This window comes from Cetorhinus maximus, chromosome 3 (assembly GCF_964194155.1).
Source record: "Cetorhinus maximus chromosome 3, sCetMax3.hap1.1, whole genome shotgun sequence".
Classification (NCBI taxonomy): domain Eukaryota; kingdom Metazoa; phylum Chordata; class Chondrichthyes; order Lamniformes; family Cetorhinidae; genus Cetorhinus; species Cetorhinus maximus.
In genome coordinates this window covers 10,107,631-10,129,456 of record NC_135881.1, presented here as the reverse complement: position 1 = coordinate 10,129,456, position 21,826 = coordinate 10,107,631, and the positions used below count along the sequence as shown (strand labels likewise).

The 21,826-nt window shown below is 42.7% G+C and overlaps 1 protein-coding gene across 3 annotated transcripts in view; it reads right to left on the bottom strand.

The window, feature by feature from the left end:
* The window catches only part of arhgap39 (Rho GTPase activating protein 39), a 519,668-nt gene that overhangs the window by 170,713 nt on the left and 327,129 nt on the right, over positions 1-21,826 (bottom strand). For all 3 annotated transcript variants that reach the window (XM_078536328.1, XM_078536320.1, XM_078536324.1), the window contains one exon: positions 17,290-18,688. In XM_078536328.1, coding sequence (XP_078392454.1) covers positions 17,290-18,688 — 1,399 coding nt within the window. The remainder of the gene's footprint in view (positions 1-17,289; positions 18,689-21,826) is intronic.

Below are 21,826 nucleotides of genomic sequence, written 5' to 3'. Positions count from 1 at the left end.
GTGATCCATTACTTCAGGGTAAATTAAAACATTTAAACAACAGAATTGAACGTAACTCTTTAAAAATTCATCAAAATACTGAGGTGGCTGTAGTGGTTAATTTTTCCACATAATATTTAATGTTAAAGTCTTTTTTTGGGCAATATTCCTTTAAATGCTGCACCATCTCTGGTAACTATAGCAACTTAGATTCCTAAGCTGTAATAAATTCCTCATGTAAAAAACGAGGTGACACGCAATGCGTGATGTGAAGAATAAAAAAAAAACTCGAGGTATATTTGCTCATGCAGAAATGATTAAATCTCAGATTCCACAACCCTTCTTTATACAAGGAAATCTCGTCACCTGAAAGGAGCTTCTTTTCACTGTTTATTTTGTAGAGGTTGCTGTGTAATGCGAAATGAGGAATTAATGCCCACCTTCTGAACCTCAACTGTACCTCCATAGGGAGGAGGCTGGCACTTCCCTGCAGAGAGGGCACAAGAGTAGTCAGGGAAGCGTCGTCACCGAGCCAGTTTCATGCTGATCTGAGCAGCTGACCTCAAGCAGCACCAGTGAAAGGATGGGAAGTCATTTGTTTTGATGTGAGTTGCCTGCTGGAATAAGAGCAAGGCTGGGGAGCTGGGTGGTTGGGGGGGCGGGGGGTGAAAAAAGAGATTTCAGGCCTCCCCAATGGCTGGGACTGTAGATCAAAAGGCCCCAGATTGTTCCAGAGTGAGATGTGTCACAACTCAGTTCATGGCAAAAGGGCACATTCTACAAGCAGACCCATACTCTCCGTAAACTGAAGCCTGCATTCCTTCATGACATGAATGGGGTGGCCTGCCAACGAACAAAGACCACTCTTTTACCTCTCTGTTTTGCAGCGGAAAACTGGGTCAATTCAAAGCTGGCTTTAGAGACCGAGATTGATAGATTTTTGCTGGGTAACGATATCAAGGGCAATGAAGTAAAGACAGGTAAATGGGGTTAAGACGCAAATCAGGTATGATCTTATTGAATGGCAGAACAGTCTCGAGGGGCTGAATGGCCTCCTCCTATTCTGATCATGCTATCAAATTATATTTAGTAACTGAGATTATTTGCATTATTTGCATCCCAAGGATCAGTGCTTGGGCCCCAGCTGTTCACAATCTATATCAATGATTTGGATGTGGGAACCAAATGTAATATTTCCAAGTTTGCAGATGACAAGGATAGAAGATTAGCTAGCTAACAGGAGGGTCTTTTTCTGGTTGGCGGGATATAACGAGTGGTGTGCCACAGGGAATAGTGGCGTGGCCTCAACTTTTTATAATTTATAGAAATGACTTAGATGAAGGAACAGTTGCTAAATTTGCTGACAACACAGAGACAGGTAGGAAAGTAAGTTGTGAGGAGGACGTAAGGAGGCTACAAAGTGAAATAGTTCGGTTAAGTGAGTGGACAAAAACCTGGCAAATGGTGTATAATGCGGGCAAATGTGAAATTATCATTTTGGCAGGAAGAATAAAAAAGAAGCTTATTACCTATATGCAGAGATTGCAGAGTCCTGAGATTCAGGGGTCCTAATGTATGAATCACAAAAGGCTAGTATGCAGGTACAGCAAGTAATTAGGAAAGCTAATAGAATGTTCTCATTTATTGCGAGGGGAATTGAATATAAAAGTACGGAGATTATGCTTCAGTTGTACAGAGCACTGATGAGATCACATCTGGAGTACTGTGAACAGTATTGGTCTCCTTATTTAAGGAAGGATGTAAGTTGTCTATTAAACCCATACCAGGAATGGGCGGGTTGTCTTATGAGGAAAGGTTGCACAGGTTAGGCTTGCATCCACTGGAGTTTAGAAGAGTAAGAGGCAACTTAATTGAAACCTTTAAGATCCTGAGGGGTCTTGACAGAGTGGATGTGGAGAGGATGTTTCCTCTTATAGGAGAATCTAGAACTAAGGGTCAGTGTTTAAAAATAAGGGATGGCTCATTTAAGACAGAGGTGAGGAGAAATTTTTACTCTCAGCGGGTCGTGAGTCTTTGGAACTCTCTCCCTCAAAAGGCAGTGGAAGCAGGGTCTTTGAATATTTTTAAGCTAAAGCTAGATAGATTCTTGATTAACAATCAGGTGAGAGGTTAGGCAGGCAAGAGGTTACAATCAGATCAGCCATGATCTTATTGAATGGTGGAGGAGGCTCGAAGGGCCGAGTTGCCTACTCCCGCTCCTAGTTCGTATGCTCGTATACCATTCTGACTTGGAAATGTATCGCCGTTCCTTCACTGTCACTGGGTCAAAATCCTGGAACTACCTTCCTAACAGCACTGTGGGTGTACCACACCACTGCAGCGGTTCCCCTGGCCCAGCCAGCGAATAAATAAAAACTCGGTCAGAAGTGGTGTTACCGAGCCACTCTTGGTGATGGACATTGAAGTACCCCATCCAGAGAACATTCTGTTCAACATGGAGGAGCATTGATTCATCAGCTGTACCACCCTCCCTCAGCAGGAGGTTTCCTTGCCCATGTTTGACCTGATGCCACAAGACTACATGGTCCAGAGTCGATGTTGATGTTGAGGACCCCCATGGCAAATCCCTCTCGACTGCCGCCACCTCTGCTGGGCCTGTCCTGCTGGTGGGATGGTGATGGTGGTGTCTGGGATGTTATCCGTAAGATACGAGGGGACACAAGTTCAAGGTGAGGGGCAGGAGGTTTAGGGGGGACGTGAGGAAAAACTTTTTTACCCAGAGGGTGGTGATGGTCTGGAATGCGCTGCCTGGGAGGGTGGTGGAGGCGGGTTGCCTCACAGCCTTTAAAAAGTACCTGGATGAGCACTTGGCATGTCATAACATTCAAGGCTATGAGCCAAGTGCTGGTAAATGGGATTAGGTAGGTGAGATGTTTCTCACGTGTCGGTGCAGACTCGATGGGCCGATTCTGTGAGGATGACTGTGTCAGGCTGTTGCTTGACTAGTCTGTGAGGCAGCTCCCCCAATTTTGGCACTAGCCCCCACATATTAGTAAGGAGGACACTGCAGGTGCCTAGGTGGTTTTTGTGACTTTGTAGTGGTTTGATACAACTAAGTGGCTTGCTACGCCGTTTCCAGAAGGCATTTAAGAGTCAACCACATTGCTGTGGGTCTGGAGTCACATGAAGGACAGCAGATTTCCTCCCCTAAAGGATATTAGTGAACCAGATGGGTTTTTACAACAATCAATAATGGTCATCATTAGACTTTTAATTTTTATTGAAATCCTGCCGTGGATTTGAACCCGGGTCCCCAGAGCATTACGCTGGGTCTCTGGATTACTAGTCTATCCAGATAGCACTACGCCATCGCTTTCCCACAAATGTTGACCTTTATCGTAAGAGGATTTGAGTACAGGAATAAAGAAGCCTTGCTTCAATTGCATAGAACTTTGGTTAAACCACACTGGGACTATTGTGTACATCTAGAAATGGGAACACAGTCTCAGAATAAGAGGCAGGCCATTTAGGACTGAAATGAGGAAGAATTTCTTCACTCAGTGTAGTGAATCTTTGAAATTCTCTTCCCCAGAGGGCTGTGGAACATTGAGTATGTTCAAGACAGAGATCGATAGATTTCTAGATACTAACGACATCAAGGGGAATGGGGATAGTGTGGGAAAAAGGTCTAGAAGTAGACAAGCAGCCAAGGTCTAGTTGAATGGGGGAGCAGGCTTGAGGGGCTGAATGGCCTACTCCTGCTCCTATGTTCCTATGTTAAATGGCTCTAAAAATAGGCAAGCGTTCACGTTGTTCGATTATACCACTCAATAGTGTGGACAATAACAGTCCATGCATTCCTGTGGTTTTGTTTTGAGTTTGACAACTATAATTTACCCGTTAACTACAGGTAAAATAAACTAGCAGAGAATACAGATTAAAACATATGCATGTATTTCTTTTTAAGAAAGGCCGCCTCATCAGCTTGCCAGCTCTCAGACCATTCCCTGAGCTAGACCGACTAGATAGACATTTAACAGAAAGGGGTTCAGAAAGCTAAAGCATTTCTTACCCCTCAAAGTTAAAATTTGCAGTCAAGAATAGACAGCGTCATGAACCATGAAGAGGACTGTGAGCAGCTTAAATGAAACACAGGCAGGTCACTGGATTGGCCAGACAGATGTCAATTACATTTAGAGCAGAGAAGTGAGGCAATTAGTTTTGGATGCGTATATACCTGAAATGGTAAAAAAGTTTAAAAAGAGAAAAAGAGAGAAGGTCAGATACACAAAATGCATTAAAAAGGTCAAGTTGATACAGCTGTTTAAAACAAAAGGATCCTACATTTATATAGATGAACTAAAAGCAAAGAGGTAACAACAAAGAACAACTTGCATTTATGTAGCACCTTTAACGTGGTAAAACAGCACTTCATATGAGCATTATTGGACAATATTCATCACCTAACTCCATAAGGATATTATTAGGGCAGATGGCTAAAAGCTTGATAAAGATGTAGTTTACAAGGAAAATCTTAAAGGAGGAAAATGAGATAAAGAGGTTTATGGAGGGAATTCCAAAGCTTAGCACCTGAGCAGCTTTTTCTTCTTTATTCGTTCATGGGATGCGGGCATCGCTGGCAAGACCACCATTTGTTGCCCATCCCTAATTGCCCTTGAACTGAGTGGCTTGCCAGGCCCTTTCAGAGGGCAGTTAAGAGTCAACCTCGTTGCTGTGGATCTGGAGTCACATGTAAGCCAGAGCAGGTAACGATGGCAAATTTCCTTCCCTCAAGGACATTTGCGAACCAGATGGGTTTTTATAACAATCAATGATAGTTTCATGGTCACTATTACTGAGACTAGCTTGCAATTCAAGATTTATTAATTGAATTTAAATTCCACCAGCTGCTGTGGTGAGATTTGAACCCGTATTCCCAGAGCATTAGCCTCGGCCTCTGGATTACCAGTCCAGTGACATTACCACTACGCTAGCACTGAAGGCACAGCTGCTGATGGCGCAATGATTAAAGTCGGGGCTGCTCAAGGGGCAGAATTGGAGGAGTACAGATATCACAAGTGGGTTATAGGAGTAGAGATTACAGGAGATAGGGAAGGGCAAGCCACTGAGGGATTTGAAAACCTTTGTCACTCATTGGTTAGACTGCAGTTAGAGTATCGGGGAGATGGTGACATAGTGTTAATGTCGCTGGACTAGTAATCCAGAGACCCAGGCTTCAAACCCACAGCAACGTGGTTGACTTTTAACTGCCCTCTGAAATAGCCTAGCAAGGGCAGTTAAGGACAGGCAACAAATACTGGCCTCACCAGCGTCACCCACATCTCATGAAAGAATAAAGAGAAAAAAAATCGTGCCCTACTTTGCAAGGGTGTCTAAGTGAAAGGTTAGGTAAATTACAAAGAGGATATTAGGGATCAGAGGCTTTAGTAATGAGACAAAACTAAGAAAAAATGTAGTTCTTTTCAGAGGTGGTTGAGACGTTAAACTTATGAGGAGCTTTCATAAAGTGAGTAAGGAAAAATTAATGTCCATCAGTCAATGAGTTGATGATGAGAGCACATAAATTTAAAGTAATTTCTAAAAGATCAAAGTGATAAATCGGGAATTTTTTTTAATGTTTAAACATCATTTGCTCCATCAGAAACAATGTCAGGAGCAGAATCCATAATGGCTTTTAAAAGAAGCCAATGATATTTGAAAAGGAAAAGTCTGAAATGGCATGGGGCGAAGGCCTTAAGGAATGGCTTTTCAGCGAGCCAGCACAGTTGTGATGGACTGAATAGCCTCCTGCGGTGCAAAATTTTCTGATTCTATTGCTTTAGCATCTGTGCAATACTGTTTCTACTTTGCATCAATATTAACTTGCACGATGTAAATCCGGAGCAAAAGTATGGCCTGACTACAGGAAAAAGCACAGCAAGATTCCTTATCTAGGGAGACTCACTGCACTTTGCTCTGGTGTTGAGCTGCACATTTAGACTGCATTTACGATTGGTACAAAGTGAAAACCAAGTGGTAATTAACAGCCTATATAAAACTTTAACAGGGCCTCAGCGTGAGTACTATGTGCATCATCATGCTCCACCAAAGGAAATATAATGGGAATTTAGAGAGGGTACTGTCGCTGGGTCAAAATTCTGGAACTCCCTTCCTAACAGCACTGTGGGTGTACTTACACCACAGGGACTGCAGCGGTTCAAGAAGGCAGTTCACCACCATCTTCTCAAGGGCAATTAGAGATGGGCAATAAATGCTGGACTTGCCAGCGATGCCCACATTCTGTAAATGAATAATAAAAAATACAGATTGACTCAGGTGCTGGAGAGTTTGAAGAAATTCAACAACAAACAGACATGAAAAATTTAGTCCTTTTTAGTTATAACATAGATTGTAGCAATATATGTTTAATATATGTTTAAAATTATGAAAGGATGAGACAAGGTAGATGGAAGCAGATTTTTCCTTGCAGTTGAGAGGTCAAGAATGAGAGGCCAGAGATTTAAGAACATAAGAAATAGGAACAGGAGTAGACCATTCGGCCCCTCGAGTCTGCTCCGCCATTCAATAAGACCATGGCTGATCTACTTGTGTTTCGATTTCCACATTCCCATCTACCTCCGATAACCTTTGATTCCCTTGCCTAACAATGGTAGAATCTATCTACCTCTGCCTTAAAAATATTCAATGACCCCACCTCCACCACCTTCTGAGGCAGAGAATTCTAAAGTCGCACAACCCTCTGAGAAAAAATTTCTCCTAATTTCTGTCCTAAAAGGGCAACCCCTAATTTTAAAACAGTGCCCCCTAGTTCTGGACTCACCCACAAGAGGAAACATCCTTTCGACATCCAACTTGTCAAGGCCGTTCAGGATCTTGTATGCTTCAATCAAATCACCCCTCACTCTTCTAAACTCCAGTGGAAACTAGGCAAGTCTGTCCAACCTTTCCTCATAAGACAACCCACTCATTCCAGATATCAATCGTGTAAACCTCTTTTGAACTGCGTCCAATGCATTTACATCCTTCCTTAAACAAGGAGACCAAAACTGCACACAGTAGTCAAGGTGTGGTCTCACCAATGCCCTGTATAACTGAAGCATAACATCCTTACGTTTATGTTCAATCCCTCTCGTAATAAAGGATAGCATTCCATTAGCCTTCTTAATTACTTGTTGTATCTGCATTCTAACTTTTTGTGACCCATGTACTAGAACACCTAGAACACCTAGATCCCTCTGCACCTCAGAATTATGCAGCCATTCTCCATTTAAGTAATACTCTGCTTTTTTGTTCTTCCTGCCAAAGTGAACAACTTCACATTTTCCCACATTAAACTCCATTTGCCAGATCTCACTCAACCTATTCATATCCATTGCAACCGCCTCATGTCCTCTTCACAACATACGTTCCTACCTTTGTGCCATCTGCAAATTTAGCTACTATGTCTTCACTCCCCTCATTTAAATCATTGCTGTAAATCACAAAAAGCTGAGGCCCCATGGGCCCCAGCACAGACCCCTGTGGGACGCCACTTGTCAAATCCTGCCAATCAGAAAAAGACCCATTTATGTATACTCTTTACTTTCTGCCAGCCAGCCAATCTTCTATCCATGCTAATATGTTACCCACTACAGCATGCACTTTTATTTTCCATAATAATCTTTTATGTGGCACCTTATCAAATGCCTTCTGGAAATCCAAATACAGTACATCTACAGACTCCCCTTTATCCACTGCACACATTACTCCTTCAAAAAACACCAATAAATTGGTTAAACATGATTTCCCTTTCACAAAACCACGCTGACTCTTCCCTGGTTTGAGCTCTTCTAAATGCCCAGTTATAACCTCCTTAATGATTGATTCTAATAACTTTCCCACACCAGACGTCAAGCTAACTGGCCTATAGTTTCCTGTTTTCTGCCTCCCTCCCTTCTTGAATTGAGTGGTTATATTTGCTACTTTCCAATCTGATGGAACCTTTCCAGAATCTAGGAAATTTTGGAAAATTAACACCGGCGCATCGACTACCTCACTAGCAACCTCTTTTAAGACCTTAGGATGTAGTCCACCCGGAGACTTGCCAGCCTGCAGCTCCATCAGTTTGCTCAGTACCATTTCCCTAGTGATTTCAATTTCACCGAGTTCCTTTCTCCCGATCCTCCTGACTTGCAGCTATTACTGGAATGTTTTTTGTATCCTCTATCGTGAACATAGAAGCAAAATATTTGTTCATTTCTTTCGCCATTTCCTAATTATCTACTATTAACTCCCCACTAACAGTCTCTAGAGGACCAACACTCACTTTATTTACTTTTTTCCTTTTAAAATACCTGTAGAAACTCTTGCTATCTGTTTTTACATTTCTAGTTAGCTTCCTCTCATACTCTAATTTCTTTCTCCTGATTAGCCTTTTAGTCATTCTCTGCCGTTCTTTATATTCTGTCCAATCATCTGTCCTGCCACTCATCTTTGTGGAGTTGTATGCTTTTTCCTGAAGTTTGATGCTTTCTTAACATCTCCAGTTAACCACGGATGGTGGGTCCTCCCCTTAGAATTTTTCTTTATAGTAGGAATATACTTATTCTGAATACTCTGAAATATCCCCTTAAATATCTGCCACTGCTTCTCTATTGATCGGTCCTCTAACCTAGTTTCCCAGTTCACTTCAGCTAGCTCAGCTTTCATGCCCACATAGTTGCCCTCATTTAAGTTTAAGACACTAGTCTTAGAACCACTCTTCCCCCTTTCAAACTAGATGTAAAATTCAATTATATTGTGGTCGCTGCTACCTAGGGGTGCCTTCACTCTGAGGTCACTAATTAATCCTGTCACTTTACGCAATACCAAATCTAATATAACCTGCTCTCTGGTTAGTTCCAGAACATGCTGCCCTAAGAAACTACTTCAAAAGCATCCTATGAACTCCTCATCCAGGCCAATCTGATTTTTCCAGTTTATGTGTAGATTAAAAATCACCCAAGATTATTGCTGTCCCTTTATCACAAGCACACAATATTTTCTCTTGAATATTTTGTCCTACACTGTGGCTACTGTTAGGGGGCCTGTAGACCACTCCCAATAATGACTTTTTCCCCCTATTACTCATCTCCACCCAAACCGATTCTACATCCTGATCTCCTGAACCAAGGTCATCTTTAACTATTGCACCAATGCCCTCTTTGGTTAATGGTGCTACCCCTCCACCTTCACCTAACTTCCTATTCTTCTTGAATGTCATGTACCCTTCAATATTAAGGACCCAATCTCTGTCGTCCTGCAGCCACATCTCTGTAATTGCTATCGGATCATTTTTATTTACTTCAATGTGGGCCATCAATTCATCTACTTTGTTATGAATGCTATGTGCATTCAGATAGAGAGCCTTCAGTTTTGTCTTTTTATTACCTTTGTAACATCTAGTCTTGACTGTTGATGTATTCTTAGGTTATTTTCTCTCTGTCCCTTCCTGCCATTCTCCGACCCTCATTTCTCATATTACTATTTTGCTCTCCTGTCTTGACTCAACACCTTTAATTGTTACCTCTACCCAAGCTTGATCCCTCACCCTTCTTGTTTAGTTTACTCTCTACTTCCCTAGTTATGCGATTTGCAAGGACTCTCGTCCCAGCACGGTTTAGGTGTAAAACCATTCCAACTGTACAGCCCCCACTTTCCCCAGTACTGATGCCAATGCCCCACAAACCATAACCCAGTTCTCCCACACCAGTCTTTGAGCCATGCATTCGTCTCTCTAATCTCATTTGCCCTATGTCAATTTGCATGTGACTCAGGTAATAACCCAGAGATTATTACTGTTGAGATTCTGCTTCTTAATTTGGTACCTAGCTCCTCATACTGACTTTGCAGAACCTCTTTCCTAGTTCTACCTATGTCATTAGTACCTACATGGACCACGACAGCTGGATCCTCCCCCTCCTACTGCAAGCTCCTCTACAGCCCTGAGCAGATATCCTGAACCCTGGCACCGACAGGCAACATAGCCGTCTGGACATTTCGCTCTGTCCTGCAGAGAACAGTGTCAATCCCCCTCACTATACTATCCCCTACTACCACTACATTCCTTTTTGCTCCCCATGGCTTGAACGGCTTCCTGTAACAGTGCCATGGCCAGCCAGTTCGTCCACCTTGCAGACTGTGTTTTTATCCACACAGGTTGGTTTTGAGCATCTCAAACCTGTTTGACAATTGCAAAGCCTGAGGCTCCTCCATTAGTCTGCTCAGTCCCATTACCTGCCTCACTGACAGTCACACCCTCCTGTCCCTCACTGCTGACCAAAACAGATGGCCCTCTTCTAATAGGTGTGACTGTCTTCTGGAACAAAGTATCCAGGTATTCTCCCCCTCCCTTATGTTGTGCAGTGTCTGCAGTCCAACTTCCAGATCATTAATCCTGATCTGGAATTCCTCAAGCTGCTTACACTTTCTTCTGTAGACGCGTTTGTCATGGATCGCCTTGGCGTCCAAAAGCTCCCACATCTCACAGCTTAGCATAGGATTATATCAGATATACAGAAACAGGCCATTTGGCCCATCAGTCCATGCTGGTGTTTATGCTCCACTTGAGCCTCCTACCATCTTTCCTCATCTAAATCTACTATCGTAATATTTTTTCCCTTCTCCCTCATAAGCTCGTCTAGTTTCCCCTTAAATGCACATATAATATTCACTTCAACCACTCCTGTGGTAGTGAGTTCCACATTCTCACCACTCTTTGGGTGAAGAAGTTTCTTCTGAATTCCCTCTTGGATTTCTTGGTGACTATTTTATATTAATGATCACTAGTTATGCTCTTCCCACAAGTGAAAACACTCTCCCTGTATCCACTCTATCGAAAGCTTCCATAATTTTAAAGACCTCCGTTAGGCCACCCCTCAGCTGCCTTTTTTCAAGAGAAAAGCCTGTCAATTCTTTCCTGATATGTTTACCCACACATTTCTGGTATCATCCTGATAAATCTTCTCCCCATACTCCCCAGTGCCTCTGTATCCTTTTTATGATATTGGCAGTACTCTAAGTGTGGTCTGACCAAGGTTCGTACAGGTTTAGCCTAACTTCCCTACTTTTATGGCCTGGCAAACCTGTGGCGCAACTTTTAGTGATGGACATTTTTACTCCAGGGTCTCTTTCTACCTCTGCCCCACCTAGACTTGCACCTTCCAATTAATAAGTGGCCTCCCTATTCTTCCTATCACAATGTACTACCTCACGTTTATCAGTGTTGAACTGCACTGCCAGTTATTTGCCTATTCTGCGAGTTTATTCATGTCCTCCTATATTTTGTTGCAGTCCTCAGTATTGCTACTACTCCAATTTGGTTTCATCTGCGAATTTAGAAATTGTGTTTTTGATTCCAAAGTTTAATTTGTTAATGTAAATTGTAAACAGCAGTGGTCCCAGCACTGATCCTTGTGGAACACCACCTTCTGCCACCCTTCACTCCCACACTCTGCTTTCTGTCTTGAAGCCAGCTGGCAATCCATTCTGCCACTTGTCCTGATTCCACATTCTCTAACCTTAGCCTTTTGAAAATCCAGATGAATTAAATCTACTTTGTTACCATTGTGATTAAACGCAAGAGATTCAGTAAAGTGGCGGAGGAGGAGACAGAGTTCTTTACTGACAGAGTTCTGAAACTGGAATTCACTTCCAAAGTTAGCTGTTGAGGCAAATTTTTTAATGTTCAGAACTGATTGGATATGTGGGTGATGGAGAATGGGTTAAAGCGATATGGGAACAGGGTGCGTAATTGTGATGTGGATAATTGGCTCATGTGGAGAGTAAATACCAAAATGGAATGGTGGGGCTGATTGGCCTGTTGCTGTTATAACTTTTATGTATTTCTATGGTTTAAAAATGTTCAAATTGATTGCAAAATTCTCATCCTTGTTTTCAAAACCCTCCATGACCTTGCCCCTCCCTATTTCTCTAATCTCCCCCAGCCCCAGAACCTTCCGAGATATCTGCGCTCACCTAATTTTGGCTTCTTAAGCATCCCTCCGATTTTAGCCACTTCTCCACTGGCAGCCGTGCCTTCAGCTGGCTGAGCCCTGAGCTCCGGAATTCCCTAGCTAAACCTCGCCACCTCGCTTTCCTCCTTTCAAAACACTCCTTAAATCCTACCTCCTTGATCAAGCTTTTGGTCGTCTGCCCATATACCTCCTTATGTGGCTCGGTGTCATATTTTGTTTTTATAATGCTCCTGTAAAGTACCGTGGCACATTTTATTACATTAAAGGTACTATAAAAATGTAAGTTGTTGAAACAGCTTCAAATCAAAGCTCCCATCGTAATGAAAAGGCCCCTTAGATTTCAGAACTTGAAGGCTGATTTATAAATTGCGGGAGGGAGTTTTCCAGCACAATAAGCATGATTACGGCTGTCAGTGCACAGATAAATATTAGCTTATTCCATTAACAATATGACACAACTGCCGGGAGGAGCAGGGTTAATTATTCTAAGCTTCAGAATATGATCAAGTGTTTAGCTCAATTATCATGTTTGGTATTTCGCATCTTTATTTTGAATTAAGTTCCCCGAGATTGCAAAAACCTATGTACAAAAATACAAGAAAATTAGACAGCCACATAAAAATTAAAATGTACTGATCTCAGCCTGACATGACAGTAAATGCCAAATCAGTTGCAGAATAAAAATGAATTTGCAGACGTTTTTGTCGTTGTTTAGATCATAATGGGCTGAGGCTTCAATACAGATTCCACCATGAGTCAGTAGCATATTTAATGAGGAACTATGCTTTGCTGATATTTAATATTCGGTACAGCTACACGTTTACAAGTTGCAAGCGTAATGATTATAAACACAATCAATCGAAGGCTACAACTGGAGAGTGCAGATGTTCACCAGCTTCCTACTCTCAATCAGTATAAAGTATGACTGCTAATGACGTCCAATGCTAATTAAAAGAGTTGACAATTTTTCAACAGTGGCTCAGCTTAAAGTTAATCTTCCATTGCTTTGCCAGCCTGGCAAATTTTGGTAAGCAAGGAAAAAGAAACCTCTTCTTTTCCTGTTGTGTTAGACTCTACTTTTATTAGTCTGACAGTCCTCACTGAATTTTAGCTTGAGGACTGGTTTGTATGATCTGAGGAAGACAAAATAGAGTAAAGATCATTGAGGAACGGGGAAACCAAAACAACTTGAGGAGAAAGAATTGGGTTGGATAATACAAGTTTTAATTCCTCTCTCCCATGTGAATTTATTCTCTTGTCCTACATCCACAACATAAACATTTGAATTTATTCCCTTACCATATATATCCATTGTTACCATGTGAATTTATTGCCTTATCCTCCTGGGTGCACTGATTGATGTTGGGGTAGAGTACTAGAGGTAGCAAAAGGGTTCCATTACCTCTGTGGTATTTTCCTCACATATTAATCTGGACAGTGAAGGTCATCACAATGGAACTTTATACCATTCTCATCAGGCATCCACGTGCAAGCGTTTGCATCTGGAGCTGCTGTACAGGAATCCTTTCCGAGTTGCACTCCTCACTAACTGAAGAAAGTTATTATGCAAATATAATTTTCTCCCCTAACATTCCAGCTCAGGTCAGGTAACTCATCACAGGCCCAAGACCTCTGGGTCTGTACAATACAGTGCTACACGAGATACAGTACAACAAACATCTAAAGGGCATATATACCAATGGTCATGCCAACAATGAGTTACCAAAAGCAGAAATGAGGGGAAGGGAAAAAATTGAGAGTGTCATAAGGTTGAAGTTAGTTATAGAAAAGGACAAGAAGCAATTCAGAGTAAAAATACTTAATTGGGGGAGAGCCAATTTCAATGGGGTGAAAACTCATCTGGCCCAGGTAAATTGGAATCAAAGTTTGGGAGGCAAAGCTTTAACTGAACAATGGATTGCCTTTAAAGAGAGGATAGTTTGGGTACAGTTGAGGCACATTTCCATGATGGGGAAAGGTAGGGCAAACAAATCCAGAGGACGATGAAAGAAATAGTGAATAGGATGACGATGTGTTCATGACAGATGTCAGGTATATAATACAATTGACAACCAGGCTGAATATAGAAGGTTCAGAGGGAAAGTGAAAAAACAAATAAGAGAAGCAAAGATAAAGTGTGAGAAGAGACTGGTAGCTAACATTAAACAGTCTTCTGCAGGCATATAAACAACAAAAGGGTCATAAAAGGAAGAGTGGGGCCGATAAGGGATTTACACATGGAGGCAGGGGGCATGGCGAGGTGCTAAATGAGTATTTTGCATCTGTCTTTACTAAAGAAGAAGATGCTGTCCAAGTCATAGTGCAAGTTGGGTTGGATGGTCTAAAATTGATAAAGAGCAGATATTAAATAGGCTGGCCATACTTAAAGTTGATAGGTCACCAGGACCGGATGAGATGCATCCAAGGGAAGAGGGAGATAAAGGTAGAAATTGCAGAGGCACTGACCATAATCTTCCCACGCTCCTTTAGATACAGGGGTGGGTTTCAGAGGACTAGAGAATTACAAATGTTACACCCTTGTTCAAAAAAGGGTGTAAAGATAAGCCCAGCAATTACAGGCCAGTCAATTTAAACTCGGCGTTGGGGCAATTGGTTGAGTAGCAGGAAACAGAGAGTAGTTTTGAACGGTTGACTTTCAGAATGGAGGAAGTTTGTAGTGGAGCTCCCCAGGGGTTGGTGTTATCACTTTCGCTTCTCTTGATATATATTAATGAATTAGACTTGGGTATACAGGACACAATATCAAAATTTACAGATAACATAAAACTTGCAAGTCTTGTGAACTATGAGGAGGATAGTGATAAACTTCAAGAGGACATAGACAGGCTAGTGGAATGGGCAGTCAGGTGGCAGATGAAATTTGATGCAGAGAAGTATGAAGTGATTCATTTGGTAGGAAGAATGAGGAGAGGAAATATAAATTCAAAGGTGCAATTCTAAAGCAGGTGCAGGAGCAGAAGGACCGGTGCGTATATGGGCTAGCAATGACCATCTCCAACATGAAAGAGTCTAACCACCTCCCATTGACATTCAGTGGTGTTAGCATTGCCAAACCCTCACCATCAACTGTTTGGAGGTCACCAATAACCAGTACCTGAGCCACATCAGCCACATAAATGATGTGGCTACTAAAGCAGGTCAGAAGGACTGAGAATTCTGCAACAAATGACTCACCTCCTGACTCCCCAGAGAATTTCCATCATCTTTAAGGCACAAGTCAAGAGTGTGATGGAATATTCTCCACTTGCCTGCATGCATGAAGCTGCAATGACACTCAAAAGGTTCAACATCTTCCAGGACAAAGTAGCCTTGGCACCCCATCCACCATCTTAAACAATAACACCCTCTACCATCAGTGCACAGCTGCTGCATCTATAGCAGCTGTGATGAATAATAGTTCATGTTACTATTTTAGAGGTAATGTTTATTTCTGGGAAGATTAAAGTTTAATTGTAGAAAATAGGGCAAATGCAACTAAAGCAGCTTGGAGTCTATTACACTCAAAAGGTTGGGGCCGTGTTGACTTAAGGGGTTAAGAATTAGAAAGGTAAGATCCTAAAACAACAGGTGGGCTTACTTAGCTGGAGAAATTGTAGAGAAGGGATTATTGGCTTGGTCAGTTGGAGGATAGACCAGAGCTGGCTACATCGTCATGGAGATGGGGTGGAGCTTAAGACGGTTGTCTGGTTTCAATTTATCTGTGTGTTGTGAGTGTTTTGCAGCAGGGGAAGAGATTGGATACCAACAAGGTGCAGCTGTTAGAAGGCTCAAGGCAATTAGGGCTCAGTCCTGGGGAGCTTAGAAGGTGGTGCAAGGTCACTGGTTCTGTGCTGGAGACAGTTAGAGCTCAGAGAAGCCCTGGGAGCCATTTATAGCTTGGTGCAGCCAGGAGACTGGAGTTCAGAGAAATCCAAGGGTAGTGCCAGCTTAGTGAAACTTGTGGTCTACGGAAGAGCAGGAACTGTGCTGGTAATTAGAGGCGAGATTACAGCTTTGTGAATCCTGTGGAACGCAATCTCAGCAGGAGATTTTTAACCATCAGGAGGTGAGTAGTTGTTGAGGCAGTCCCGAGCTGGAGCGGCTTTTGTGGGAATTCAGAGGCTAGATCTTCAAAAGAGAGAAGTTGAAATCCCTCGTGAGGGAGACAGAGTTTTAATGAGATTTTGTGACTCATGGCGGTTACTGAAAGACTGGGTGAGTTGCTGAGAAATCTGTGGGATCTGTCTTGGTCGTATCTGCCATTTAATACGCAGTGTGGTATGTTCGACCATAGTTTGCCTGTTAATTCATATTTACCTCATATTAGTCCTGAATGTTAAGAGTATAAGATAGATATGGTAAATTATTTTACTTTTCTGACTTTGTACAGTAAAGTTTACTTTGTTTGTTTAAAATCCTTATTCCCTTTAGTAAGTATTCGGGGTTTCAAACTTCGTCTACTTTAAACAAAAGATTACAGGTCCCTAACTGGTCCCTAAACACAGCTACAAGATACACTTCAGCAACTCACCAAGGCTTCTTCAATAGCATCTCCCAAACTAGCAGGTGCACTGAATACAAACGCCTCCAATATTCTCCATAAGTCACACACCATCCTGACTTGGAAAATACCACCGTTCTTTCATTGTCGCTGAATCAAAATCCTGAAACTCCCTTCCTATTAGCACTGTGGGGTGTACCTACACCAAGTGGACTGCAGCGGTTCAAGGAGGTAGCTCATCTCTACCTTCTCAAGGGAAATTAGGGATGGGCAATAGAGGCTGGCCTTGCGAGCAATGTTCATATCCTGACAATGAATTTTAAAAGATATCGTTGGGAGATCGTACAAATGGAACACAAAAATGGGTTGAAGATCTGCATTTATATGGTGTCTTGTGCCATCTGCTCTGGTGGCCAAGGCAATCCTGTCTGTGTTGGCTCCTCTTGATTCCTAGCCTGAGCAAATCCAGCAAGGTTACTTCTCAGTCAATATAGAAACTATGTGAACAGTTTCAGTTCAACATGGAAAAAAAAATTCCTACCCATAACTTGAGAATGTCAAAGTGGTCACAAGAATAGCTCGTGTAAGCAATGGGCATGTCACACTAGGGCAGCAGTGGCTGCTCTTCTCCTGCGGAGCACAACATATTGTACTCTGCATTAATCTTGTCTTGCACCTAACCTGCTCAAATGGGTACAAAACAAATCGGAAAATGGTCCATCCCAACATTTAACACCTTAAGCACAAAAGATACCTTATGTGACTTTCATTTTTGCTAAACTTTACATTTACTTTCTCACATCAACATCGAAACTGGTTATACTGAAGACCTACCTGTGATGGGTGTAAGTAAGGCTCCGGTGAAGCCAAGTTAGTTTGTACAGAAACACTCTTTTCCAACAGCACTTGAGGAAAGCCGAGCTTTTCAAATGTGTTTCTTTTCCAGTGTTTGCCCTCCTGTTGAGCCAATGCTTCATCCTCACTGAAAGCCCGAACCACAGGGCCTGGCATAGGTAGAGGAAGGGCTCCATCACTCTCGTAACCAGACACTTCTTTCTGCGAATCCCAGCTGCTGCGCTGCTTGATGTGATGCAGCTGCTGTGCCTCGCGTGCGAGTCTTGCCTGGGTCGTGTGCACGTCAGGGTATCCCCGCAACATCTCTGCCTCGGCGCTCTTGCTTTCGGTCTGGCTCACCTGTGGCTTGTCAAGGGGTGAGTGCCGCTCCTCTGCCAGCAGCCGCTCAGGGACGGGGTTCATTTCTCCACAGCTCTCCCCTACCACGCCGCAAGTCTCTTGTGTAAGCGAGGGCTTCCTGCTTTTCCTTTTCCTTGTGTTTGGAGAATAGCCTATTGAAGATAACGAGTCATGCTGGCTGGACCATGACATTGAATCCTCATGAATCAACTGGCTGCCCTGGTGACTATACCTGGCTTCGGACCCTTCCAGGCCATTGTAGTCAGTAGATCTTGATTCAGAACATTGAAAGTCTCTCACCAACGAATGGCTGTGTTGTAATGGGCAAGAAATGGTGGATGTAGCACTAGGTGAATATCGATGCTTTGTACTTGATTTGAACTTTGGGCTAGAGCCAGATTGCTCTACATATACTAGCTGCTTCACGAGTTCTTTGCCCACTGGACTGTATTCTAAGCTCATGGATTTCTCTGGGCATTTTTGCTTTGTTAACACTAGATGCTGATAAGGAGAGTTCTGGCTCTGTTTGGGAGAATGAAGCATTGGATGCGGCTTCCGAACAGGGGACTTCTGTGGCGACCCTGCTTTGTAGAGGCTCATTCCCTCGCACTGTACCTCCATGGGTGGTTCATCATAAATAGGAGCCTGGTATTCAACAGGTGGCTCCTCGTAAAGAGGAGGCTCATAGCCATAGCGCGGAGATGAGGGCTGGGATTCAAAGGAGTACTTTCTGTGCTGGTAATGGATTGGGGAATGATAGGGCTCCCCTCTTGCCAGAACTGGGGAACAGCCGCCAACGTGCTCTGCCCTTTTCAGGTAAGGGGATGGCTTGCGTTCAGTAAAGAAGACCTGGTTGTCACTGTCTGATGCAAAGCTGTGAGCGTGAGACAGCTGGTGCCCTGAAGGCCTACGAGACCGTGTCCCTGGCTGGTTCTCAGCATTCCCATTACCCTGATGCAATAAGTAACTTGGTTCCCGGTCTGTAACTTTAATCAACATTCGTTCCTTGGTGCCAGTCATCCACCGATGAGGTGATGTCCTGCAAAAAAAAAAGTGAAAGGGAAGATAAATGAAGAGTTAAAATCAAGGAATCCAATAATGTCAGGAGCTAGAGAATGGGAAACTATTGGTGCGACCATTGGTGTCTGTCTTTAACTCTTATGGTTTCTTAATCCACTTTGTACACTCGTAATAAACATCTTGTTTACAAAAAGAAATTTCTTCAAATGGAATTATCTTGTTTTGGATTTAGACCCAGCTAACCTGGCATGTCAGGTAATCCCGAGTGGGCAGCACATGACTGCTTCAAACACTTGTAAGCTGCTCCAGTCCAGCACAGTCCAAGAACATTCGCCATTATTAACTGGCTGCCAGCAAATTTCTGCATAATTTTCTTGCTCCTCCTCGACCTTTTCACAGAACCCATCAATTATGCAGCAATTTCCTTTGTGACTAGAACTTTAAATTTGGGTTAAAAATAGATTTTTTTTAAAAAAATCATCAATTATAGCGTTTAAAAATAATTTGGAGAAAGCAACTTCCTTTGGATGGAGGGGAAGAGGAGGAAAAGGTTTACAATTATACTTGAAAAAATGTTTTAAAATGGAGCCAATTGTAACTATGCTTCAAAATGAGATGCAATGTAATCAAATGATCTTTCATTTGGCTTAGAATCATAGAAACATTGCAGCATAAAAGGAGACCCTTCTGCGCATTGAATCTGCACCAGCTCTTTTGAAGAGCGAGCTAGTTAGCCCCACTCCCCTCGCTCTTTCCCCATGGCTCTGCAATTTTTTTCTTCAAGTATCTATCCAATTTTAAAGGTGACTATTGAGTCGGTTTTCAGCCCACTACCGGGCAGTGTTGCTCGGTTGCTGTCATTCCATGAGCCTATCATAAAATCATAGAACGTAACAGATTAGGAGGCCATTCGACCTATTATACCCACGATGGCTCTTTCAAAGAGCAATCCAATTAGGCCCACATCCTTGCTCTTTTCTCAAAAGTCTTGCACATGTTTCCTTTTCAAGTATTTATCCATTTCCCTTATGAAAGTTACTACTGAAGCTGCTTCCCCTATCCTTACAAGCAGTTCATTCCAGATCATAAGTTGTTGTGTAAAATGAATTCTCATTTTCCTCTCCGGTTCCTTTGCCAATTATCTGCAATGGAAGTTTTAAGCAACTCTCAGTAAATCTTCTACGAACAAAAAGTGTTAGTACACGCTTTTATAAGGCAGTTAACTCACTGGATTCAGAGTTTCAATAAAATTGATGTGGATTCATTAACCCATTAATTCAGTGACCCCAAACTCCTCTTGCCACAAGTGACAAGATGTGGAACCAATGGTACTTTAACACAGCTCAAAATACTCTTCAAGCAGAACTGTGTTTGGAAATTCAAATGGTATAATTGTATGGTTCAGTTCTTTTCAAGTTCAACCTTGTAAGGCTGTGTGTGGTTTCTTTTGAAGGCACAGTCTCAGGATAAGGGGCCAATTGCTTAGAACTGAGATGAGAAGAAATTTCTTCACTCAAAGTGAATCTTTGGAATTCGCTATCTCAGAGGATTCGGGATGCATCATCGGTGCCTGGAATGGACAGATTTTTAGTCTCTCAGGTAATCGAAGGCCATGTGGAGTGGGTCGAAAGTGAAGTTGAAGCCAAAGAACAGCCATGATTGTATTGAATGGCGGAGCAGGCTTGACGGGCCCTATGATCTACTCCTGCTCCTATTCATTATGTTGTTATTTGTTGTGTGGACGTAACTGACATTGGAACGTTTACAGTTCTTGCCTAATCCCTAATTCTGCTAAGAAGTGAGACGGAGACTGAGTAAGTAGCGAATTAGGTTCACATGGTAAATTCTGGTAAGTCCTATTCAGGTTTTAACTATGGATTAAGAATCAAGATCTAACATAGTACTAACCTTCAGGTTAGGTAAACCTGGAATGGCAGTTATCTGTCAATCATCTGAAAGCAGCTAGTTCAAATGGTGTTAATTAATGTAGCAGGAAGCTAAACTAGCTAGTGACTCATCAGAGGGTCTATTAAAGAGACAGGCTTTTCAAACCACAGGAGACAGGTGACTATGCTGGACTGAGACAGAGACTGAGTGAGTATCAAATTAGGTTCACGTGGGAAAGAGGTGTGGTATACATAGGAATCATTCTAAGTTAATTAAGTGAGTAATTAAATTAACTAAATAACATAAATAACAACGGCAGGACAGGTGTTATGTTGCAGCTGTAGAATGTAGGGCCTTTTGGACGCCAAGGCAATCCATGACAAACACGTCTGCAGAAAGTGTAAGCAACTAGACGAATTCTGGATCAAGATTATTGATCTGAAAGCTGAACTGCAAACACTGTGCAATGTAAGGGAGCAGGAGAAATCCCTACGCTTTGTTCCAAAAGACGGTCACACCTCTTAGAATGGGGTCATCTGTTTTGGTCAGCGGTGAGGGACAGAAAGATGTGACTGTCATTAAGGCGTGTAATGGGACCAAGCAGATAGAAGTAGAGGAGCCTCAGACTTTGCAATTTTTATTTTATTAATTCAAGGGATGTGAGCTTCGTTGACTGGGCCAGCATTTATTGCCCATCCCTAGTTGCCCTTGAGAAGGTGGTGGTGAACTGCCTTCTTGAACTGCTGCAGCACCCACAGTGCTATTAGGAACGGATTTCGACCCAGCGACAGTGAAGGAATGGCGATTTTATTTCCAAATCAGGACGGTTAGTGACTTGGAGGGGAACTTCCAGATGGTGGTGTTCCCATCTATCTGCTGCCCTTGTCTTTCTAGATGATAGTGGTCATGCGTTTGGAAAGTGCTGTCGAAGGAGTCTTGGTGAATTCCTGCAGTGCATTTTGTAGATGGTACACACTGCTGCCACTGTGCATCGGTGTTGGAGAGATTGTTAAATAGGTTTGAGGTGCTCACAACCTGTGTAGACGAAAGTGAGATTGCATCTGCAAGATGGATGAGCAGGCTGGCCATGGCACCATGGTACAGGAAGCCGTTCAAGCGGGGTGAGCAAACAGGAATGTGGGGACAGTATAATGAGGGGGATTGATACTGTTCTCTGCAGGAAAGAACGAGAGTTCAGAAGGATGTGTTGCTTGCCCAGTGCCAGGGTTCGGGACATCTGCTCAGGGCTGGAAAGGAACTTGCAGTGGGA